We start from the raw sequence: 20,409 nt of genomic DNA, 5'->3' as shown, positions 1-20,409 counted from the left end.
CAATTTAGAGTCACCGGTTAGCCTGCATGTCTTTGGACTGTGGGGGGAAGCCCTAGTACCCGGAGGAAACTCATGCAGGCACGTGGAGAGCATGCGATCTCCACACAAGAGGGCCTCAGCCGGCTGTCGGCGGGTTCGAACCAAAAACCTTCTCGCTCTCAGGCAGTAGTGCTAACCAGTGCCCCAAAAAGTCTAAAATGTTGTCAATGAAAAAAAAAATTTGGTGCCAAAATTGTCTCATAGCAGTAACTCCAAGGCAACTCGGGGTTTCTGTGCAGCCCAAAAAATGATATCCCATGTCTTTAATATGACTTTAGAGATACAGGGTCCTAATAATCCTATTGATTTGCTATTATTGAATCTGCTCAAACTTGATATTCTCTTATTCTACATTAATATCATGTAACTCATAGTTTGTAAATAGTAAATAATTAATACCCATGGTTTCAAGATGAAGGCTCTTAATTAATGGGTAGAGAGAAAGAAAGAAAGAAAGAAAGAAAGAAAGAAAGAAAGAACGAAAGATTGACATTAAAAGAGAAAAGGAGAAAAAAGAAAAAAACAGAACAGGACAGACAGATGTATACCCAGCATTCCTTCAATAAAGCTGTCTAGATGTCAGATGTTGTGTATGCTGTGTGACATTTACGCTATCACAAACACCCACATCAACTCTTTGTTTCATGTGTCTTACACCACTGAGCCAGACAGCCAGACCGAAGCTTGTTTCGCCTCTGGTAATCCAAATAGCCAGTGCGTGGCATCCAACATCAAAATAAGGGGAATGTGTGTGTGTGTGTGTGAGAGAACAGCAAGAGGAGGAGAGACAGTGACACGCAGATGAGAAGTGAGAGTACTGATCTTTGCGGTGGGCTGAGAGATTTAACCCAGTCCCACAAGTTGGCAGCTGGGATGGTACATGCGGCCACACACACACACACACACGCACACGCGCACTGACGATGAGTAACGTTAAAAAAATTCCACCAACATGTCCGTTGGCCAAGTCGAGCAGGTCCCGCAGTCTGCAGCCTCGCCTGTGCCTCCGCTCGTAACAGATGCTGTTTTCCAGCACGACATAGTCCGCCCCGACAGCCCTCAGGATGCCATGGACGTCCTCCGGGGACCGACGAGCATACACCTGATACACCTGCTCATACACACACAGAGAATATAAGTGGATTTATTCAGGTTTGTGTGGATTTTTGTTTGCCTATTTTGCCTAAAGATCATCTGGCTTTATAATTTAATACCGATATTGTGGGAAGGAGAAAACTTCTCTCCTGGAACTCGATTACCGGGCAAATTTATTTTCTGAAATATAGTTTTAATGAAAGTTGGTTTAGATTTAATTATAACATGTTTACTGAAAAAATCTGGGCGAAAACAAAACAATTATGAGTGAAACAAAATCAGAGGGAGAAGCTTTCAGAAAATTGTTATGTTCATCCTTTATCCGTAAGAGATGAAATAAAACTTTTGACCAATGTCTCACAACAACAGTTTTAAGTTTTTAGAGAAGACATCCTCCAGATGTTTATCAGGGAAAAAAACTCAGCCCGGTAGTAGTCTTTAATGCGTTTTTGTTTAAAGGAGGTGTGGATTATGGAGGTGACAATCTAACACGTTTCTTCACCAAAAGATGACCTTGGCTATGACTATACAGCGCACTATATTTACCCAACACTGGCTATTTTATTAGAATTTCTAATTTCCGAGTGTAAAATGTATGCACTATATAGTGCATACATATACAATGTAACAGGAATAAATAATGTCCATGTCCGCATCCACTACTTTCCGATAATAATCCCACAATTTTATAGATTACAGCCATGCAATGCTATACCTGTCAGTGATGATGCAAAATGATGATGATTCACTGGTTCCCAAAAATGTGGCAACTAGGTGTTACTAATTTAGGGGTCACTGTCACTATTTTATGGTTTATGCATTTACATATTAAAACTAACTTTTTATTAAAAAGAATTTCTGTTTCGTTTTTATGCCACAGCAAATTCTGTCAAACAATACTAGAAGTCTACAGTCATGCCAGCAGTTGAAAGGGTAGACACATACTGCACTACTCCAATGACAAATTTCACAAATTCTTTGCAGATGTTTCACTTCTGTCTGATAAATGTCAGTCGGCTGAAGCCACTCTTTCATAGAGTTATGCACTCTGCTGCAAATTAAAATGTTTCTGGACAGATTTTTTTTTGTTGCAATGTCAAATATATGTAATAAGCACTTAGAATGAGAACAAATCTTAATAATAACCTTATAATAACCTTATAATATTGGGAATATCCAAGTATATCATCGGCTTCATCAGTTTCAATGAAAGTTTATCTCATGTGTATCTCTATGAAGCAATGACCAATACATTACACCTGGAAAAAAAATAAGATCAACTTTTAAAAACAAACAAGACTTTGTTGAACCTTGGTATCCCTTCCTCAATTACCGGGCAGGTGACCATATGTAATTGTTCGTACATTCACAAAGTGCAATTTTTTATTTCTCAAGGGCAGGTCCTTTTTTTGTTGTTGTTGTTGTTTTGCTTTTTGTCATATCTGATTTTGTGCATTATTATTTCGTCTGTATAAAATAAGCTGTGATGCTGGACGTCGCAAAAACTACAGTGCCCAGCCATATTTCGACCTCGCATAGCCTTTTCAAAAATGAAACAATATGAAAAAAAAAAAAATGACACAAAGAGAGGTGCTACAGTTTACAAACTAACACACAAAAGTAAAACTTTTCAACTGTTGCTGCCAATTCAGAATGTATCTCTGCTGGTTATGTGAAGTAATTCAGAAAGGAGAAACAACACGTAGGTGAGTAGAATACCTGTGTTCTTTGTCCACAAATTAATTATTTCCTAGTGACACACAAATTAAGATGGGATTTAAGCTCCTCAGTAACACACACACACAAACATTCTCTCAGAGCCCAGAAGGTCTGCACCAGTGTTGTGGATCATTAATGAGCTCCACACTAAGGTCTGGCCTTGCTAGTGGCTCAGCATGGCTGACTTCCCACTGGGAGACAAAACATAGGCTCAGCTACCCAAGAAATGACCCACACATTACTCCCTGCTCATTGTGAAGAAGACACACACACACACACACACACACACACACACACACAAAGAAGGCAGATGCAGAAACAAACGGATAACAGTAAAGCTAATTTGCTAGTATGTTTTTCATCAGTTGTATGTGGTTGTGTTTATAGTATGTTTGAGCTTGTTTTGTGATCAGGAGGGCTGTCAACGAATCTTCTAAATTCTAATATATAATCAAATAAAAATTTAAAAAAACCCATACATTTGATTGTGAAAATTCATATTCGACTGTGAGAAAAAAAGCTGTATGCCTCGTGAATTCTCGCATGGACCTGGGCCGCTGTACTGAATGCACTGCATGACAGACAGGAGTCACACAATCTCACTTTCATTGATTTAAGATGAAATGTAGGTCAAGCTAAAATGAGAAAATAATTCAACAGCGACTGTGTGTGGCAAGGAATGGAGGAGAGTTCACAACCCAACTTGATCGCAGAGAGAGCGATTTGCACTCCGAGCAATCTTTAAAAAAGCCCCGTTCGAAAATACTTTGGATTTTGGTCAGTAGACGGCAAAATTGTGGAACCTCGAGATAAAGTTGTATATAAACCATGTGAGCTACAGGTAGCCCGCCATTCCAGCACCAGCAACTTGAGGGCACATCTCAAAAATATGCAACCAAGTAGTCTCTCGTTGTATTGGTTTGCCCTCTTATGGACATAATGCACAAAAATAGATATTCAGTTGGTTCAAACCTATGTGTTTTTATAGACTGAATAATCAAAGGTCATTTTTGGCCAAGTTTGACAGTGCTAGTGATCAGCGTTCTGGATGTCAAGTTTTGTATTTCACAGTCTTAAAATCCAGTCAATACACACACACATTTAAGTCTATTGGCTGTATATGTAATAACAACAGGCATGTGAAGGCCAAAGGGAAGAAAAAGGCACGATGCAAAGAGAACTCACACAAACAAAGACAAATAAAATTTGAATTGAAAAAGCATGTTTACGCCGTTTGAAAAAAAAATCAGTTAATTGGTGAAATAAACAGAATAAAATGGAAACATGGCATTGACTTGCTTGAAAAGTGGTTTCCTCCATTCATGATGGCTGAAAACCCTTTGCATCCACATTAATACGAAACAAAAAACAATGCTCTTCTAGAGCATTTCTCATGTTCTGCACATTACTAAGATGCACTCAAGCGCAAGCGCCACATTCATCTTTCCTTTACTGGAACGCAGCATTTTTAGGCTCCATTTTTCCTACGTTACTATTCAGTCTGACATAATGGATGCACCTTGTACTCACTACATCTTCTGATCCCATATTCATTAACACGATCACTGCAGGTCACTTGCCCCATCTACAGACGATTCCCCGGTCTCTCATGCCAGACATTAGTACAGAGCTCAGAGAGATGGATGGGTGAGGTAACAGAGCTTTAGCTGCAGATGCACAATACAGATTTCTCTGTGTAGGAAAGAGGCTACCATTAGAGCACCAGCCAGCTCTGGAAAAAGGCAGAAAATCTTTACTTTGATTCGAGTCCCAAAATAATATCTAAAGGTTGAATATTACATCAATAAAAGGGCAACCAAGAAAAAAAGGTCAAATAATGTCTAACTACACTTAAACACTCTTATAGTTACTGTGGCAAATAGACTTTGATTTTATATTATGATGATATTTTAAGTCTGACCTTTCAGTTTTCAGCTTCATTGTTCATTTTTAGGAGTAGTTTTTTAAGACTTTGGTGCAAATTATATACAGTACACTCAGATGAATGAATAAATTAATCTATTTTACTACACTGAAGAAAGAAATGTTGCAGACACCTTTTGTGAATATAAATTACAGGTGTTTGATGACATACTCTCCTAACACCTTGGCTGGCCATAAACCACAACTTAAAAAAGAGAAAAGAATTAAAAGTGGTGAATGCTCCTGTTCAATTGTATTTTACAGCACAGAAAGATATTTAGAGGCAGCATAGTTGCAACAAAGTCAGTAGAAATACAGGAATGGAGAAAAACTAGAAAAAATTTGCTTTGGGCACCTGAAATTTAGACAGAGAGAGAGAGTACATCTCCTTGAGCTGAAAATGTTTCAACCTGAAAGAAATTTTGTGCTTTTCCTGTATTTCACTGACACCGTGAATGCAGAGAAGGCAGCAGAAAGGAGAGTGTCTGAAGGAAAATAAGAGATAGTGGATGCCCTGGCAACTTTGGCAGTCAGAGCTGTCACACATCAGTTGTCAGTTGGGACAAAAGATTGCAGCCAAAAACGAAACGCCATTCCAGTGATAAAAAACAAAAAACAAACCCACACTACCCTCTCTTCCTCCTCCACCATAATCACATAAAGCACATTTATTTGAATAGCACATTTTATACCTACAAACAACTCAAAGTGTTTCACAGAATACAAAGAAAACAAGTGATAGAAACTATAAAAACAAGGCAGGTTACAGACACAGAGAGTAAAACAAAAATAAACAATTGAAAGCAGAGAATAAAAACAATGAAAGCAAAGTATCAAAAACACAAAGCAGTCAGTAAAAAGCAATGGTAAACAGGAAGGTCTCCAGATGACTTTTTTATGTATCTAGCAGACTCGTTTAATACGAGAATCTTGTAAAGGGGGTCTTAAATATGCACGTGAGGGCTTTATACATAATTTTGTGCTAAGACACTGAGGCTTAACCCTCGTGTCGCAGGCATCAAGTCAATGCTGATGATCCATATAGAAGACATGGAAATTAAGGAGATGCTCTTGTACTGTAAATGAGTGCTAGTTAGTGCTAGTATTATACTGTAGGTAGATAAGTAACAGAAGTAACAAAACATGGAAGATTAGTCTCATTTCATTATGGTCATTTCAAAAAAACTACAAACGCAGCAGCGTGGGTCCTTATGTCATCGTAACTTGGTTTAATCCGTAATAATAAAACTCACAAAGCTCTCTTCCAATATTGTTTTTTCCACTTTCTAGCTGTAATCGCTGACGTCTATCAACTTCTACAGTGTTTAGTTCTCTCTGTCCTGCTGTTACTAAAGACATTTCTGAGCTAGTCACAACCCCCTTGATTTGCTCACAGACTTGCCTCTACAGTTGAACAATGACGTTTAGCCTACAGCTCATGGGAAACTATGTTCGTTAAACGCAGCAAAAAGTTTTACATCATGAAAAAAGCCAAATAGCGTAATGTTGAGAAAGACTCTGTTGCACAGCTGGATGTTAAGTTATTAGCACTGAATGTTTTCTTACTTCTGGAACAGAACCTAGGAGTTCCAGTTTCACTTTGGCTCTCTATTCTACACGATGGATGTGACAGAGTTGAAAAGGACTTTTCTAAACATGACCTTTAACTACACTAAAGTTTATATTTAGTTAATGATTTGCTATTTGGCCTCGGAAGTAAGGGTTAGTTACTATAGACAGTAAGCTAGCTAGCTGGGCATGCTAACATTTTTTATTTAATTTACATTTATTCATTAGGCAGACACTTGTGTCTAAAGCGAAATAAGGTACAATCTAAACCACGGATCAAGGAGAGGCCCTAACGAATAACTGCTGCAGCTTTGGAGCAGGGAAACAATGCATAATAATCCATTCCTTACATACTTGCTCTCGTGTTTTTGGTTTTGTAAAAGCTAGAGGAAAGACACAACTCTTTTTTTCAAACTATATGCTAATTATCGCTGAATATCATAACCGATTTTCCAGAATTAGCAGGCACTAGCACAGCTGGTGCTGTTAATCAAGAATAAGATATCTAAACTTCTCGAAAAACTGAATAAACTAGACATCCTCAATACTTTGTGCTCTGAAATATCTGCACTCAAAACCAGGATTAGCAGATATGAAACTTAGACAAGAGACTTGAAGAAATATTTAAAAAAGAATCAATTTTAGAACTTAAGTCTAAAAGATAAATGAAAGACAAGCTATTCCAACACACTCAAAAGACCAAGAATCGCCAAAGTACACATCACCACCCAATCTTTGCCAAAGTCAAACACTTAAAGCAGCGAGAATTTTTCAGGAGCCCTTGGAAGAAAGACTGAAGTGAGTAATTTTGAATAAATGTGTAGTACCATCCCAAGAGGCGGAAAATTGTCTCCCATCCATCATGGAAACAAGGCAAAGAAAAACACTAGGGGGAGTCTCACTCATGACAATCTTTACATCAATAATATTTTGTCTATGGATCCATATTTTATCCCATGGCTTTATGAACTGTAAATGAAGTACTTGATGAAAAGTGAGAATTAACAATTAAATTAAATTCTACACAAAATCACTGACTAAACAATCCACAAAAACTTATCTCTGACCAAGCTCCTGTCAGTATTACTCAAGCAACAGATGGTATGAGGGAAAGTTGTCTCTTTAGCTGCTAAATGCGCCACTATGTTCACCAGTTAGTTGCTAGCTATGCCTATCTGTCATTTGATACTGAGCAAGCAGTGTACAGTCATTTTTTAGAGTTTGTTCACTGAATATTGCTGCCTGCTGCATCAGGCCAAACAGTAAAGTTCTGGGCCAGACAGCTAAACAATTAGCTAAAAACTCGCTATAAAGCTCCGTAAACGAGGGGAGATGCAGATTGGGGTGATAACTCTCTGTAGGTTTAACTTTACGAGCGACCCCTTTCACACTGTCATATTCTCATTCTACACTCTTATTATAAAAATATTGATCATATCCCCTTTGAAGACAAGACTTTTATTGACTATCTTAAGCAGGAATGGACATCCCTCTCTTGAAGCATCTGCTTGTATTTTGTGAGCAAACAGCTAAAGCTGAATAATAGGAAAGTTAATCTTATATTCATCTTACAAAAATAAAGAAGAGCTACAAGAAGAAGAGACACTAGAGAAGGAGGTTAAAACACTGGACCAATTATAATCTCAGGACCGTTCAGAAACCAACCGCAAAAAAAACTGCTTAACGCCAGAACCAAATTGAACAGCCTCCCTAAAAAAGAAAACACAACTGGCTTTAACATGATTAAAATACCACCACCTTGAACTTGGTGACTTTCTTCTCTTTTATTTTGTGTGGAGGTGAAAGACCACATTTTCTACCACTAATTGTCTTCCTCAGGCCAAGGTAAAGAAATGAACAAACACCTGTATTTATGGTTAGTTTGTGATGAAATGTCACATATCACCTGGTTAACGAATGTGCTACATTCACACCAGGACAATAATAGCAGTCTGCATGTTAATTAGCTAGTTAGGATCTTTATTCTCCACATTGTGGAAAATTCTCTTTGGCTTTACCTTAGTGTTAAAAACAGGACAACATAGGGTAGTTCACGATATAGAACGATGGTGAATGAAAGTGTCAGGAACACAGTATTAACAAAAAAGGACAAAAGGTATACATGGTAAAAATAAAATGCTATCAATTGAAATGAGAGACAGATTAGATTTTTGTAGAGTTAAAAAAACCAAAAAAAACTATGCACTCAGGATCCAAATTGCATTTGACAAGAAGTACTTGCTGTACAATACTGTATCTGGTGGCTCCTACTCGCCTCTCTGAGGGTAAAAAAAGTGCAAGTGCAAAGGGTGAGTAGGATTACTTATAATCAGGGCATCTTTGTTCATTAGATGTAATTCATATTTCTCACTTGGTTGCATCTGCAGCTTCCCTATAATTTAGCAATCTATATTAATAATTCTCTACAATTTCAGTCTATTAACGTGTAGATTTCGATACCACATGGCCATATTAAAAAATGAAATGTATCTCTTAAGTGTCTCACATTTCCCATGTGAGTATTACATTAATATCATACTCAATTATTTACTAAACTCTGATATTATATGCAAAATAAATCAGCCAATGAGATATGTATGGATCATGTCTGTTATGACAATGAGTAAATGTAAAGACTGTCAATATTTTACAGTGTCCTTACACTGTGATACACACACACACACACACACAAACACACACACACACACACACACACACACACACACACACACACACACACACACACACACACACACACACACACACACACACACACACAATTCTGCCAAAACATCAAAACCGGTAACTGGTATATGTTTTAGGGTAAAGTATTTTTTTAAATGTGCTGTGGCACTCTACATTGCGATCAGGTGCATCCTGTTTGCTTTAATTATTGTTGAGATGTGTCTAGAACTTGACTGGAGTCCGCCTGTGGCAAACTAAATTGATCGGAAATAGTTTAGAAAGGCACACACCTGTGAGTATAATGTCACACAATTCATACTGCATGTCAGGACAAAAACAAACCCATGAAGTCCAAGCAACTCTCTAAAAACCTCTGCGATAAAATTGTGGTGAGGCATAGATCAGGGCAAGGGTATAAAACCATTTCTAAAGCAGCACAGTGGCCTAATTCATTGTGAAATGGAAAAAGTTTGGAAGCACCAAGACTCTTCGTAGAGTCTGACTCTTCGTAGTTTGGCTGTCTGGCCAAACTGAGTAACCAGGCAAGAACAGCCTTGATCAGGGAGGTGACCATTAACCCGATGGCAGCCACATTGGTAAAAAGGCATTGGACAGCCTGCTTGGAATTTGCCAAACAGTATTTCAAGGACTCAGAGAGTGAGGAAAAGGATTATCTGATAAGAAAAAAATTCACCTCTAAGCACTATGTCTGACAAACACCGGAAACTGTTCATCACATGGCTAAATCCTCCCTACAGTTTAGCATGGTGGGGCAGCCTTATGCTATGAGAGAGCTTCTCAGTGGCAGGGACAGGGTGAATGGTCAGAATTGAGGGAAGGCTGTATCCAGCCAAATACAGAGAGGTCCTTGGAAATGACAGTTTTCAGTCTTTGATTTTTAATACATTTGCAAAAAATGTCTAAAAACATGGTTTCACTTTGTCAGTATAGGTAACTGAGGGTAGATTGATGGGCAAAATGCCAATGCTATCAATTTAAAATGAAATGTACAGCACACTAAGGTGTGCAAAATGTGAAGGGGTCTGAATATTTACTGAAGCAACTCTATATATATTTCTTTTTTTTCTTGCACCAATGTTTCTTTCTCTTCTTGAGATGTCTTTGTTCCATGTCAAATTATATTGCATAAATCCTACAACTTATGTTATAGCATAAAAATGCACAATACTAAAAAAAAAGGAAATGCCAACTATCACTTTTATTACTATCTAAGCATGTAGAGAAATCCTGAGATTGAGAGACCTGCTGTGCCTAGTTATAGTTCCTTAGCTAAAGAATTGTTGTTCAGGGAAGTGGTTTAGCAAATGGTCAGTTTAGATGGACAACTATCAACCACCAGTCTTGAATTGAATTTCAAGCATTATAGGGTGCTCTTTTTTTGTATGAAATGTTATATTTCATACAAAAAAAAAACAGGTGTAAATAGTGATTATCAATTCTCGAAGTGTGTTTAGACAGAATGCAAAGCAAATTTTTGGCAATTTTTGCTACTGGACCATGTGTGTTTGTGTTTCAGCTCAGACTTTGAGCTTTTTCTGGATATAGCTATTTCTGCTATATCCCCCGAGTTTTTCTCCACTCTTCTCTGAATGTTTATAAAGCAAATTCACAAATCCCTGAAATACTCGATTCTCGATTTGAGCCCCCTCCTCTTCCTCCTCCTCCTCCTAAACTTTGACTCGTGTTCTGTCTGAATACGCATTTATTACTCCAACTCCGTGCTTTAGGGCTGTCAGGTCTCACAACGCTTTGATAACTCAAATATTAAAGTTAAGATTATTAACCCTCTTAAAGCTAATACATGCTACTAATTGGTATTGAAATCAGCAAGACTGCCTTGTATAGCTGACACCGTAATTACCATCTATTTACTACAAATTTAAAGTTTTCTATTTATTGCATTTGCGCTACCTTGCAGCCCCTCTGATAGTTTACATTCCCCTGTGTATGTTTGACAGTATAGTGCTGCCTACATTACCTGTCTGGTCCTCTCCCGCAGGTCTTTATCTTCATAATGGGGGTGGTTGGTGAGAACTCTGCCTGTGCACAGCTTGATACCAGCCAGCAGCTGCATACTCCCTGCGAATACAGCCCGCTTAGGGGTCTTTGTGCTGTGGACAAAAAGAGAGAGGGCGAGAGAGAAGGACACATTATTCACTGTTATTTATATATGGATAACGTATGGCATAACAAAGCATTTGATGAACTACAGTATGTTTTAGAGCTTTGTGAATGAGTACAGAACATAAGAAGAAAGGAAAAAAATCTATGTAGAAAGACGTTCTGTGGTTTTAAGTAGATGAAAAAATTTGCAGGGTAGTCACAGGTGCATTCAGCCATCCAAAGGTTTGATTCTTCCCTGGTGAAAACCGTTGAATACAGATATGATTCCCTGGAAGCTCCCAATCACCAATCCAACTATGAAGGGTTTTGTAGTACCTGGGTGGCGCGCATGTGTAGCACGCCGCAGTCAGAGTGATTATCAATAGGTAATAAAAATCTATATAACTTAATGTTAGCTAGTGAAATCTACCCTTTATCTTCCCTTTTTCTTTTACTGTTCTTTCTCTGCCCTCTGCAGAGTTGTGCAACTTCATGACAGTGGGCCACCGCTGCAAAAAGGATATAGTGGAAACACTGTTGTTGACGCAGAGGAAGCCTTGGACTATGTGAACCACAACATTAGAACATGACAACATGAAATTCGAAACTTTGTAAATGTTTGCAAACTCCCTGGTCTCAGCCAAGAAGACCCAGATTTCTTAAACAAAGCTATAACTTTAGAAGAAGTACAGCTTACAGGTAAAGGACTCAAGAATTGCAAGGCCCCGCCGAGTGACAGGTATACTGCAGAATTTTTCAAAAAAATTTTAACATCTATCCTTCCAACCTATCCATGTTTACTTATGCACTGGAGAATGAAGAACTCCCACAATGTACAAAGCCGTCATAAGTGTCATTTCTAAGAAGAGGAAAGACCATCAAGATGTGGACCTGTGCCATCCTTTGTGTGTGTGTGTGTGTGTGTGTCTCTGTGTGTGTGTGTGTGTGTGTGTGAGAGTGTGTGTGTGTGTGAGAGTGTGTGTGTGAGTGTGTGTATGAGAGTGTGAGAGTGTGTGTGTGTGTGTGTGTGTGTGTGTGTGTGTGTGTGTGTGTGTGTGTGTGTGTGTGTGTTTATGTGTGTAAATCTGTGTGTTGCTTGTTAACCAAACTTGACCTTAACTGGCCTCTATTATTACAACACACATACCCGCACTCACACACATACACATACATATTTCCAACCTAAAATGTCAACCTAGGGGTCTTTTTTAATCTAAAATCATGCCTAAACATAGACAGTCACTGCTGAAGCATTTCTAGGATTGCTACGAACACTGGACACTGTCACACTTAGGTTTCTTACTGCCACCACAAGATAACTAATAGGGTATTGAGACAGGATTGGGTCACAAAACTAACAGTATAATCAAACATGAATGAATATATAGTATGACTGTACCTGATCCATGCCTGATGGCGAACTGAGGGATTAAGTACAAAAACAAATAGCAGTTTGATATCTACGTCATCAGCCAGTCATCCTGTAACTATCATGTTACAGGATAGATTGGATGTATTGGTATATATACAGTATATTGGTTATTGATCGAACAACTGATCAAGGAAAATCAGAGTGGTTTTAGAGGATTTTACTAAATTGTCTGTGAAAGCAGCAACGATACCTACTTTACCTCTGTCTTAGTGATTTAACTAGAAACTAGATAAAAACAAGAGTAAGCATCTACACCCAAGCTAGAGGCTCTGAGTCCTTACTTTGACACCATGGTGGTTTGAGCTAAATGGTAACACTAGCATGCTAACATGCTCACAGTGATAATGCTAACATGCTACTATTAGCACATTAGCTCATTAGCACCAAACACAAAGTACAGCTGAAGCTGACAGGAATGTCATTAGGTTATTAGGTAATTGATCACAAATCGTAGTGTTGGACAAATTAAAATTATGACCTGTGACAGTGCAAGAGAAAAAGTCAGAAGATCACCAAAGTTATTAGTAATCATTCTGAAGGGGATATGAATGTCTGTACTAGATTTTGCGGCATTCCATCCAATAGTTCTGGAGACATTTTACTCAAAACCACAAATGTGGTGTTACAGGAAAAGCTGGGGCTCACCAAAGACAATAGATTACACCATGTGGGAACCATGAATGTCTGTACAAAATGTTGTGCCAATCCATCAAGTAGATGTTGAGATATTTCACAAGGTAAGTAAGAACCTTCACCTGCTGATGACGCTAGAGGCCTGAACCCAAACAGGTGGCCCACAGGCCTTGTCCAGCCTACAAGAGCCAAATGTCTGGCTCATGCCAAACAATTGCCAAAATCACATCAGTCATAACATGTTAAATACAGTGCACAACATGTGAAATAAGTTTTTTGCTGCTCTACTTTATTTTGACCTCATCCTATACCGTACACTTGACGTCTGACCTGCGCTGTAGAATGCACATAACACGTACCGCACGCTTGCTACAGTCCTCAACTAGTTAAATCACCTGTCATGTAAGTGAATAATTACCAACAAGTCACAGATAATTAATAACGAGGAGAGGCAAGGTGACATGGTTGAAACTTTCCGGTCCGAGCTGAAAGTTTTGGAGAGAGACATTCAAGGGAGAAAGTTGTGCTTTCCACATAAGCGGCATCTGAGCATTGCGAGAAGAACAAAATATGGGACGATCCGGTAATGAAGGATATCATGACGAGCCTGGCAGAAAATTTCAAGGAACGATTTGAAAGCTCCCCAAAACTCTCAGGTGATATCCCCTTTCCTTCGACATCCACTCTCTGTTTCAGCTGACAGCCATTGGACTGCAGAGGAAAAAAAGTTGGTGTCTTCCATAGGTGAGGCAACTCTTCAGATGGAGGGATTGGAGACCGGAACACCAAATTTTCTCAAAGCACAACACAAGGACGTTGAGGTGAGTGACTTTTCGATCTACATGGTTCCCCAAACTCGATTAAAAAAAAAAGAGAGCTATTGCAATGCTCCTACTCACAATGTTCGCCTCCATGTACATATATGAGTCATTGTTTACTTCAATGACCTCTATCAAGAACCAAGAAAGAAACAGACTCTCCAATGCACATCTTGGCCAGTGCCTGAGAATTACAGACCAGATATCAGAAGGATTGTCTCACTGCTTTAAGTTCTCTCACTGATTGGTGAGTGAACACACATTTATTTTGGTCCATTTGTCAATCTTATTGTGGTATAACAATAATTACAACAATAATTACAACAACAATAATTACAACACTACTAATGATTTCATTCCAAAAGCACTTCTCATATTTCAAATGCTACAGAGCATAACTGAAGATATCAAATAGATGAAATGAGAGAAGAGAAACGGTGGAAAAGGCAGGACTACTAAAACGCAGCAAACTGTAGTTTCATACAACAACTAAACTATATAAAACGAAATTAAAATTCTGCAAAAATAAAAGCAAATTATATTATTTGCCCCAAGAAAAGCAAATAATGCTATTTGTTATTAATAGCTTGATGTTATTCAGTAAGCACATATTTTAAGAGTCACACTAATTAATAATAATGTGTTGTTGTGTTATTGTGGTATTTAACCTCATATTTAAAAAATGACAAATTGAAAATCTCTGTCTGTCTCTGTTTATCATCCTGTCTCTGTCTCTCTCTTGGTGTGTGTAAATAAATAAATGGTTGGTTTTGTGGTTCTGTTTGGTGGTTCTGATGTCTTTGTCTGATTTTTTTTTTTTTACCTCTTCCTGATCTGAATATGGTTGTAGAGATGCTGCTGATAGCTGTCTCTGTAGAAAGCTGTTTGGACATCTTGCAGATGGGTACACTGTTTAACAAACTGTATTAATGTTAATGATAGTACAGAGAGAGATATGTCACGCCTTTGTAGAAAAGTTGACACAGTTGTGTTTGCCTCAGGATACTCCTTTCCCACTGTATCCACTTGCTGTAGTGCTGCTGTTAGTCATGTTGATGCTGTTGTTAGGGCTTTCTAAAGGCAGTGAAGGGACGCTTTAAATTAAAATGCTTTCAAATTGAGGCAGATATAAAGGTGTGTACATGCCACAATGTTTATTCTTCAGTGTTAATGAGTGTGAGTGTTTCTAGGTGTATTTGAGTAATTGAATGGTTGGTTTTGGACTTGTTTCAAGAGTGCATTTTTTTTCCTTTTGTGACCCCCAACACAGGCTTTGAGAATCCCAGGCATAAACAAAACAACAACAACAACAACAACAACAACAACAACTACAACTACTACTACTACTACTCATAATAAAACAATAACAACAACAACAATAATGGTAATTAAATAACAATAATAAAAATAATAATAACGATAATAATAATAATGATCTGCATCTGCACGTAAAACAACTTTTACTGGCGCAATAGAAAAAAACCCCAGATGCTTTGGCCCTTGCCTTGGCATGCTTGACATAATTTGGCCCTTGGGGAAAACTAATTGGGGAACCCTGTGCTAGAGGAAAGGTAAGGGGATCTTCAAAGTCAGTCCAAAGTTCATCCTTTGGGCATTATAGATATTGGTATCAAATTTAATGGCATTCCAATAGGTTTTGAGATATTTCAGGCAATACCAAAGTGGTGGACCAACCAACAAACCAACACTGCCATTCTTAGAGCCATGCTGCTATTAGCATGGTTAAAAATCATTAATTCACTACCCACTACAGTATAGGGATTACTACATAGAGGTCTATAAAGTATCAAATGGCACAATCAAACAAATATTTCAGACTTTCATCGGGTACATATCTAAATTGATCCTTTTCCCTGTGCAATGCATGATGGTAGATGAAAGTAAGTGCAGTTTAAGGCAATTCAGCAGTGACGGGGATGGGCAGGGAAAATATGCCATGGTGGTTGCCGAATGGATGAAAGGATATATATATATTTTTTTTGCTGTCATCCAAAAAGCAGAACATTTCAAATCATACACGTGATACAGCAGTGCAGTGTGTGTGCAGTACTGGGTGTTTTCACAAGCAACATATTTAAATCATTCTACCCTCAGAGGTCACTGCAACAATGGCTTTCTTCCATAAAAGACCAAGCATCTCATCCAGCTAACCATCTTACAGAAGTCATTTGAATTTTTCACACATGTAATAACTCAAAGTTACAGATAACGAGGAAGAGGAAGCTTCAAATCCCTATTAGACGTACCAGAGAACACATATGCAGTTACTGTTACACCGTAACACACTGTCCATATAAATGCCCTGGTTACAGTCCAGTTTCAAAGGAAAATTGAGCATAGGCTGGTGTACTTGTTGAATGCTTTGTGTGTACAGTGTGTATGTGTGTGGCACAATAATGACTAGCCCACAAACCTGAGAAATAAAGGCATTTGCTGAAGTTGATGTGCACATGTGCATATGTTGCAATGGGGTATGAATGTGTTTTCATTCATGCTCTTGGGCGATGTGTGGACTGATGTGTGGGCTGATGTCTTGCCCTCCTGACCTGTAGCAGAAGTGGATCATTTCCATTTATGTCTGTCATCTCTCTCGGTGAATATGTGAATTTAATCTCTCACTGCATCCCAGGGAGTAACTTCCATCCTGTCCAAATTGATCTGAATTTAATTTCACATTTATATTTTCAGAGGTAAACACCACAAGGCACGGGAATGCACCCCACTGACATTACAAAAGTTAAATAGTGACATTATTGTAGTAATTGTTAACATGTTCATGCACTTGTATTTGAAAATGTTCATTAGCACTTGTTGCTCAACTTCAGAGAGCACCAATAAGAAGAAGAAACATAAAAGGAAGTGGAAAGAAACAGATACAGGCAGCGTACAGCTAATCCCAAATACTAACACTATTATTATAATATGGTGCAACACTGGCAGCTGTATTGGAATTCTTCAGCTATGGTGCAAGAAAAGCCAGGGGGAATGAATAACATTAAGCTTCTCTAATCAGCATTTTCATATTAAGAATGGATCAAATGGCTGTCATGTAACAGGTGATGACTCAACTCTGCAGTTCCCTTCAGCTCTGTGGAGCGTTTAGCAAATTCTTCTATGTTTTATGACACATAACTTTACTTTTTGTTGCATTTTCACCTGTCTCTTCAACCTCCTTTCCAGCCACAGCAGAACAAGTTCTGATGAGACATAGTTAGCAAATAGCTAGTCAACATATTGAAGCATTTCGCTGCTGAAGACCCATTTCCCTCAGGAGTTTATGGAGCCTGAAGACTGGATTTACCTTTTTCAGGCTCCCTGACAAATGAATGCTAATATTGCTCGGTGTCTGCTGAATGTGTAAATAGGCAAGCGTTTGCTAAAACATTTGTCATAACAACATTATAAATTTATACTGTATGTCGATGTTAATGATGACAGTGTTACATTTAAGGGTCCCAGTAAGCCATGTCAAAGAGCTAGCATGTACAGGATGAAAAGTAAAAAGAATGAAATTGCTATTAATGTTATTAATTACACCAGCTACTATTCTGTATGTCACAATGTCTATTCTGAAAGAAACAAAAACAAACAAACAAAACAAAAAAGTGACAACTAGTAATTACGTGATAATATAATCACTGAGCAATTTCCAAATAATATTTGTGTGTTAACAAGACCAACAGTATATTCCGGTAAATATGCACCAGGAAAGAGATAAAAAGCATCTAAATGAATACATAGAAAAATGTTTCAACCTATCAATATGAAAAAAAATCGAAACAAATCCACCTGAACAGGTGATGTACTTTTACTTGCTCAACACTACTGAGTGCACAGACTCAGCTACATGTTATGTTGCTATGGAGATTTGTGATAATAGCTGCAAAACCTCTTTTTAGAGTCAGCCAGCATTTGCCTTTAGAACAGATTAACCTGTCACCTACAGTCACAAAAGGACACTCCACAAGCACTAGTATTTCCACTTATTTTGTCTAATTAGATCTTTTCGCATTAAATGCACTGACTGATGTGTGCCTGAATTCTTTCTGAATTCGGATCTACAGACTGCTGGACACTAAATAGAAGACAAGCAATGTGAAAAGATATTTTCTAAACTGCTTTGTAAAATTAATTAAGCACAAGGTTGCTGAATTAAACTGAACTGAAACTGAACCTGCGAAAAGTTAGGCTGATGCTCCACACACACACACGCACACGTACGTCACAGACACAGAGTTGCATTGGAGGAGGGGGGCGGCGAGGGGTCTGCTGAATCTGTGCCAGGGAAGCACAGGCAGACAAGTAGTGGACTACTCCATGGGTTGGCTGATTATTTAAAGAATGAGTTGACTGCACCTTACCCCATTACTCAGAGAACATGATGATTTAATTTCTCTCACTATCCATATTGACCGCCGTCTCCAAGAAACAGTGAAAAGAGAGAAGGCAGTCCAGCAGTTCCCAGCCTCATCCGCCTGTTTTCCTTGCTGCTTCTTCTACCTCTACAGTGCCTCCACTGCCTGCCCTGCCACCTGACGGATCTTCCCGAGGCGTTGGGGACTCTTCTGAACCCATTCAGCTGGGCCGCAACAAACTTGCCTGGGAGGAGCGATGCTGACAGCTCCAAGATAACCGCCACCTGTACTGTGGTCAGTCTGGCCATTCCTCAGTACCTGTCCAGTAAAAGCCAGGGCTCACCAGTAACCGGAAGGGTGCTGGTGTGCTGAACCGTTAAAAAACCTAACACCCTCCCGTCCTTTCACCACCCTCCTTTGCCACGTCCACCATCACATGGTTTCCCTGCACATAAGCATGTCAGGTAACCACCATGAAATCATTAACTCTCATGTCATTGACTCTCCGCAATTAACGCTCATTCTCGGGTACCTCTGGTTATGCTTTCCCCATGTTGACTAGACCACTAGACCCATTTTGGGTTGGTGTTCTAACTGCTGTCTGTTTAAAGTTGGCTACTTAACAGTGTTCCACTAGCTCAGAGTCTTCAGATTTTCCTGACCTCTCTAATGTTCCCCATGAATATGCATCAACTCCCTATGCATTGACTTTTGTGGAATGTTAAGAACAGGTATCCCCTCCCAGAAATCTCCACTGCCTTTGAACTGTTACAAGGAGCCACTGTTTTTACTAAACTGGACTTGAGGAATGTGTATCACTTGGCCAGCATCTGGAAGGGGGACGACTGTAAACCTTCTTTTAAAACACCCAGAATATTCACTATGAATATTCTATCATGCCCTTTTTGGGCTTTGTGATCTTTGCAGGGAACATCCAAGGTGAAAGCAGCGATGGACTGGCTTGTCCCAGATTCCCATAGATAACTGCAGCACTTCCTGGGCTTTGCTAATTTTTACTGACGGTTCATCCGGGGCTACAGTACTGTAGCAGCCCCCCTAAATTCTCTCACCTTCTCCAATGTCCATTTTGAGTGGACTAAGCAGGCAGACCAAATTACAATGTGCTCGTAAATATATTTCACAAAGCTGGGTAACTGATAAAAGCCCTGCTATTGTACAATGGATCATTTTATAACATAAAATTTATGATCCCTAATCAAGCTTTTTGTACAACTTTGAGAAACAAAACTTTTAAAGGAAAGTTTTATAAAATATGGGATCCTTTCCTGAAATATCTTGAACCAAAGAAATGGGAGTTAATATCTGATGGTCTGCCTGGTCTTGCTTGGAGAGGCATGAATGAGCAATCTAATATATCTATATGAAATGGAGTATGTACAGAAGTATGAACATAGGTGAAATGTATCACCTAAATATCATGTAGCTGAATGAATTTATTTTATGTTATTTATTTTCAGAGCGATTATATAGTGTAATAGAGTTTAATGTGTTTTAATTCAAAATCCGAGGGTGAAGACGAAGAAGTCTAACTGGAGAGGTGACAGGATTCGGGAACTTCTGTTGGTAAGGGTTGATGCCAAAATCATCAGACCATCTTCTATGTGCTGCAAACAAAATACTGTGATTCCCGCAGCCTACTTTTTGCGTCATGTACTGCCTCCTGCACGCCTTACCCAGTTGCTACCCCTCGCAAACGGAGTATTTCCGGTGGTTGAGAATGCACCTGACACAGAGAGTCTCCTGTTGTGTGCTACATGCGTGAAAGGCAACGCCAAGCAATGTCCAGACCCGACTCTCTGGACATGGTGCGGAGTTCATACGAGAAAACAGCTGAAGACTTATTTCCAGTCTAGGTCTTGATGAATACAGGAGACATGCACTTGAATATGAGGATTATGTTATCAGGGTTGCCACCTTTCAACAACCAGCTGGGGAAAGACACTGATTTTTTGTGCACAGTGATGACACTACCACA

At 38.9% G+C, this 20,409-nt stretch overlaps 1 protein-coding gene across 4 annotated transcripts in view; it reads right to left on the bottom strand.

Moving 5' to 3' along the window:
* Positions 1 to 20,409, bottom strand: part of dpy19l3 (dpy-19 like C-mannosyltransferase 3) — a 63,717-nt gene that overhangs the window by 6,370 nt on the left and 36,938 nt on the right. For all 4 annotated transcript variants that reach the window (XM_040126110.1, XM_040126101.1, XM_040126119.1 and 1 more), the window contains 2 exons: positions 11,030 to 11,162; positions 992 to 1,150 (listed from right to left, as the gene is read on the bottom strand). In XM_040126110.1, the coding sequence (XP_039982044.1) occupies positions 992 to 1,150; positions 11,030 to 11,162 (292 nt within the window). The remainder of the gene's footprint in view (positions 1 to 991; positions 1,151 to 11,029; positions 11,163 to 20,409) is intronic.

This window comes from Xiphias gladius, chromosome 1, assembly GCF_016859285.1.
Source record: "Xiphias gladius isolate SHS-SW01 ecotype Sanya breed wild chromosome 1, ASM1685928v1, whole genome shotgun sequence".
NCBI classification, from domain to species: Eukaryota; Metazoa; Chordata; class Actinopteri; order Istiophoriformes; family Xiphiidae; genus Xiphias; species Xiphias gladius.
This window is presented reverse-complemented; position numbering and strand designations above follow the sequence as displayed.